The sequence below is a fragment of the Neodiprion fabricii genome, chromosome 7 (genome assembly GCF_021155785.1).
Source record: "Neodiprion fabricii isolate iyNeoFabr1 chromosome 7, iyNeoFabr1.1, whole genome shotgun sequence".
Lineage (NCBI taxonomy): Eukaryota > Metazoa > Arthropoda > Insecta > Hymenoptera > Diprionidae > Neodiprion > Neodiprion fabricii.
Genome location: NC_060245.1, coordinates 13,243,064 through 13,248,955, shown reverse-complemented (window position 1 = coordinate 13,248,955; position 5,892 = coordinate 13,243,064). Strand labels below are relative to the sequence as shown.

Genomic DNA, 5,892 nt, shown 5'->3' with positions numbered 1-5,892 from the left:
TTATGCCGTCAAACATTTTCACCCTCACCTGTACGGTAGAACCTTCACCTTGGTATCAGACAACGAGTCACTGAAGTGGACTAAAAACGTAAGAGACCCGACTTCTCGTTTAATGCACAGGAGACTGAAATTAGAAGAATATTCGTAAGTCACAAAACATAAAAAAGGAATAGCGAACTCCAACGCAGACGCGCTTTCCAGAAATCCACCTGTCGACTCTTTCCGAATTCTATCTATTACCTCAAAACGGCCATGACCCGATACAGAATGCTCATCTACTGACGCCCACAAGCGCGCCAAAGTAGCTCACTAATACCCAACACGTGCTCGCGAACCAGATACGCTGTCTTCGTCTACCAGTGCTCACAAACGCGCCAAAATAGCTCACCAACACCCAATTCTCCACTCAACATTTCCTCACGGAGACGTACCGAAACATTACAAGACACCTCCAATTCTGCTGTTACCTCCGACTCAAGTGCCAGTATGACTGACAATAGCAGCACTACGGAATCACCGATTGTCAGAGGTGAATCGATCAAGCAAACTATGAAACGAGTTCAACCACTTACCTCATCTTAACGGAACCAAAACTCCGGTAAACTCCAGAGCCGTAGTATTAAAATTCGTGAAAAACAGTTCGACACACTAAATCAGCTGACATCCGAAGCCACTATCAGCAAAGGACAAAATGACGACCCTCGATCCACGGAATTCCTGATAGACCTTAACCACCTACCATTAACGCATAGTACATTTTTTCGAGAAATACGCGCCAAGCTCCTTGACAGACAAGATAACCTAGCCTATTGCATTTCGGCAGGCTGCAAGACATAACGAGGAGTCGCGGTACAACTAATCAATAGGCAAATAATCACCCGAGTTCAACTACTACAACTAGATCCTGAAGTAATGAGCGTATTGACACTGCCACGTGGTAACCGCCTCATTTACAATCTAGAAACCAAGACGTACTACTTCGAAAAACCAACTAAAGAAACACTTTTCAACGCCCTAGTATCCCTAAAGAACTGCTTAGAAAAAACATCAAATCGCTCTCGATTCGACAACTAGGCTGCGGCTTAGATAAGTTGGACTTGAACCCTGTTAATCGGATGATCCATTACATATTTAAAGACTCCGACGTACAGATTACCATTTGTCATTATCAAAATCAGTCTTATGACTCTACATCTTATGAATCTGAAGCACAAGCATCAATACCCAGAATCTCTGTTCATCCTTCGACTCGTCGGTCAACGCGTCGAACCAGCCCTAGGTCGGCTCCAAGTCATCCTAAAAAATATGTCTCTGTTTCACCCACGCTTTCAATTCACTATCGAGACAGAGTTAAATAACCGAATTTCTTAGATGTTGTTTTGGCAAACTATCGGTTTAGTTGAATGCGTATCTCGCGGCACTCAAAATCATCCTCACGTATGAACGCACACTCGCGTGCAATGTTTACTTGGCGTCTCTGCGTCAAATCTCGCCGCATGCCCGTGTCGCGACTCAAAACAAAACAGCTGTATCTCATGTATTGTCACTGCCTCAAATACATGTATGTGTATTATCAATGCGTATTCTCGCCTATAAAATCGTTAGTTATTGTTCTCTTCTCTTGCGATACAGATCGCGTCTCCGCATCATCCTCAAATGAAGTAACCTCGAATTAGTTACCTAATCTAATCTATTTGATTCATTATCCCGCTTCCTCACTATAGTCATTTATCACTAATTCGCGGATCCCACGTCGATGATCCATATCTCTTTGTCATCTTTCTAAACATTTTTTGGTCCTTCGAACCGGATCAGTCGCGAATCGAATCGGATCATTCGCAAATCGAGTCGAATCTTTCGAATCGTTGCGACTTACGGGAAAACGAATTAGCCAGTGAGTGAAACGGAACTATCGCGTGTGCATCAAGTTGTGAAAGTTCACGTAATCAAAGTAAACAATATCGTTATCGGTGAAAACCATCACCAAAATCAGTCGCGTCCAATAAATTCAAAAGTGCGGTGTCCTCTGTAGTGACCGTGACTAAGATCTGAGCATCAACAACACCGATCTCTCGAAGTGTGTATCGCGACGCTCTATTATCACTGTGTGCGTATCTCCTTCGTGAAAACTCTGTTCGTCGCGTGAGTTTACCTTTTCTCGTTTGTCAAAATGACGATCGACAAATACATTGAACGTCAAACCGATCTCTTTAGGCGCATCTGTCGCACCCTCGAAAACTTGCGCAAGCTCGGTGAAGCAAAAATAACCCTCGGGCAAGTGCAATCGCGATTAGATGCGTTAAATTCAAATTGGCTGAAGTTCCAAGGCATGCACGATACAGTCGATCAAATCAGAATCGCAGCAAAAGGTGATCAACTTGACGCCATCAAAAGACTTTCGTATTTCGCGAAAGACTATTACGGACAGTGCAAAGAGCAATACATGAACGCGAAGGGAGAGATGCTCGATGTACTCGAATCTCTCAAGACTCTATCGGCACCGATCGTGCCAACAGCCGCAGCCCCCCAACTCATAACTGGCGGAGCCTTAAAACGGCTACCACGCATCGAATTGCGTACGTTCTCGGGCAATTACTCAGACTGGAAGTCTTTCCACGACCTCTTCACATCAATCGTTCGCAAAAATTCGCAACTCTCGGAAGTGGAAAAACTGCACTACCTAAAAACAAGTCTTACCGATAAACCGTCACAACTCATTAAAAACATCGCTCTCACCGCAGAAAACTTCCCTCAAACCTGGGAAACTCTCGTATCGCGGTACGAAAACAAGAGACTTTTGACGGATTCTCATCTCGCGACACTTCGCGATTCCTCGTGTCACGGGAAAATCGTCATCGGAACTGAAAAGCTTGCACAGCAACACTTGCGAAGCTCTTGGCACGCTCGAACTTCTCGATAGTCCCAAAAAATTAGAAGATCACATCATCGTGCACATGACGATTCGCAAGCTCGACCCAGCATGTCTAGAAGAGTGGGAAAAAAATTTTAGCGAGAAACTCGAGCCCCCCACGTTTGCGGAGCTCAAGGCGTTTTTCATCGATCGCATCCACACTCTCGAAGCCGTAGAGCAAGCTCATGCTCACAATCAAATCGCGACGTTGAAACCGCACTTATCGCAAGCAAGGTCCAATTCTCAGACGACAGGGTCGCATACGGCGCAATCAAAGGAACAGTCGTGTGCTTGTTGCGAAGGCAACCACTACATCGCGTTCTGTTCGACCTTTCACGACAAGTCTCTCGATCAAAAAAAAGGAAGTGGTTTCTGCCAAGAAGCCTTGCTTCAATTGTCTCGGTCCGCATCAGCAGAAGGACTGTCGATCCAACAAAACGTGTCGCGTGTGCGACGGTCGACATCATTCCTTGCTGCATCGAAACTCCACCTCAATCTCGACAGATGCCAACAGCGGTACATCTCAAGGACAGGCTGCAGTAGCGCAACCCGCAGTGCAGAACGCACCGATCTCGAATAGCGCCTCTCAGGTGAGCAACCACTCAGCTCTGCCCACGATGATCAAGCACTCTCCAGTTCTTTTCGCCGCAGTGCAATTAATCGCCTCGAATCCGGAGACTGGAGAAAGAATCATCGCTCGCGCACTACTCAATCAAGGATCCGAAAGTTCATTCGTTACGGAGTCGCTAGCACAACAATTGCAACTACGTCGGCATCAAGCAACGATACCGATCATCGGCGTCGGAGATCATCGATCGGTAGTGACTCGCGGCATCGCGACACTGCAATTCCAATCTCGTGCTCACACCTCGTTCTCGTGTCAGGTGGAGGAACTCGTGCTTCCGCGACTCACATGGCATATACCCTTATTTCGGCTTTTCGTCGAAGACTGGCCTCATCTACGAGGACTCAACCTCGGGGATCCAAGCTTTGCACATCCCAGTCAAAGCGACGTAATTCTTGGAGCTGACATCCACAGCAACATCATTGGTCCAGGAGTTCGAAGAGGAGCACCAGGAACACCAATCGCGCAAGAAACTCAGGTCGGTTGGGTCCTCTCCGGCTGCGTTTCAGCGTAAGCAGCAAGCCCCTCCTATGGCGCAGTCCAAGGCTTCCAATGCTGCCTCGATCACAAACTGCTCGATCTCGTACAGAAGTTTTGGAAGCAGGAAGAAGTATCGAAACCTTTGGCGCTAACTTCCGAAGAAGAGCGTTGTGAGCAACACTTTCGCGAAACGGTTTTTCGAACTGCGTCCGGTCGTTACGTAGTTCGGCGATCGCGATGCATCTGGCTCTCGGTCTTGCGTGGGGACCAGACATTGACGCGTTCGCGTTCTCTCCACAAATTCATCAAACTCAGGACAATTTCACGAAACGAAAAGTCCTCTCACAAACCGCGTAGCTCCTTGATCCTCTCGGATGGCTCTCGCCGATCACGATCAGAGCCAAAATCTTCATGCGGGAATTGTGGGCACTCGGTTTCGACTGGGACGAGCCGCTCTCAACTTCATTGTCCTCGCGATAGATCGAGTTTCTACAAGATCTTCAAGGCATCTCAGCTATCACCATCCCACGATGGATCGGGTTAAGTTCAGCATCTCTCGGGATAGAGATCCACGGTTTTGCGGACGCGTCTCAAAGTGCGTTAGGCGCGAACGTACATCAACACTCACGAAGGGCGCGTTTCACTAGTGTGCGTGAAAACTGAAGTAGCGCCGCTAACGAACGTGACAATTCCTCGTCTCGAACTCTGTGCTGCGAATCTTCTTGTCCGGTTGATGCGTCATGTGGAATAGACTTTTGATTTCGGAAACACCCCGGTTCATCTGTGGACGGATTCCACACTCGCGCTCGCGTGGATCAAAAGCCACCCATCGCGGTGAAAAGAATTCGTTTGTAATCGCGTAACGGAAATCCAAGAGTTTGCGCGCGCTCGTTGGTATCACATCTCGGGTTCTGAAAACCCCGCTGATCTTGCGTCTCGTGGTGCATCTCCGGAGCAACTCCAAAATTCAGAACTTTGGACATTTGGACCATCCTGGCTCTAGAAGCCTTCTGTCAATTGGCCATCCTCATCTCCGCGACCGGAAGAAGACATCCATCTCAAGGAAAGAAAAGGGCTGTCGACGCACATCGCAACAGCTAAGCTGCTACAAATCTGGGATCTCGTCGATCGCTACTCAAAACTATCGACTCTCCTCAAAGTCACATCATTGTGTAAACGCGCAGCAAATCGGTTCCTCGCGAAGACGACATCGAATCACGTAAACACGTCTATCACTGTCGGACCGATCTCTACTCTCGAATTGAGAGAGGCCCAACTGTTTTGGACCAAGGTGACCCAGTAGGCGTACTTCGCGGAAGAAATTCGCCAAATCGAGACAAGCTCAAGTGTCACTCGAAGTCATCCACTATCGCGACTCACGCCGTTCATCGATTCGAACGGATTCCTCAGAGTCGGCGGTCGACTAAATGACGCATTGCTTTCGTATGACGGAAAGCACCCGTTCATCTTCCCTCGCGAATCGTCGTTCTCAACATTGATCATCGATCATCATCATCGGTTGACGCTCCACGGAGTTCCGCGACTCACTCTCGCTACAATCCGACAAGGATACTGGATCCTGGGAGGAAGAGCACCGATCCGCATGTTCATACATCGTTGCGTTTCTTGTGCGCGTCATCGCGCCACTCTCAACAGCCAACAGATGGACCAGCTCCCTCAGTCTCGAGTCACACAATCAAGGCCGTTTCTTCACTCTGGCGTTGACTACGCTGGTCGATTCTTGATCCGAGCCTTCCGCGGAAGAGGAGCGAAATTATGCAAGGGATGTATCGTTATCTTCATCTGCTTCACAACCTCGACTGTGCATCTCGAGCTAGTTTCGGACTACACGACGGAGGCATTCATCGCGGCGTAC

The 5,892-nt window shown here is 48.1% G+C and overlaps 1 protein-coding gene across 1 annotated transcript; it reads left to right on the top strand.

Moving 5' to 3' along the window:
* Positions 1-2,170: 2,170 nt before the first annotated feature.
* On the top strand, positions 2,171-2,920 carry LOC124187037. The gene has a single exon (XM_046579282.1). The coding sequence runs from the start codon at positions 2,171-2,173 to the stop codon at positions 2,918-2,920; it is 750 nt and encodes a 249-aa protein (XP_046435238.1).
* Positions 2,921-5,892: the final 2,972 nt, after the last annotated feature.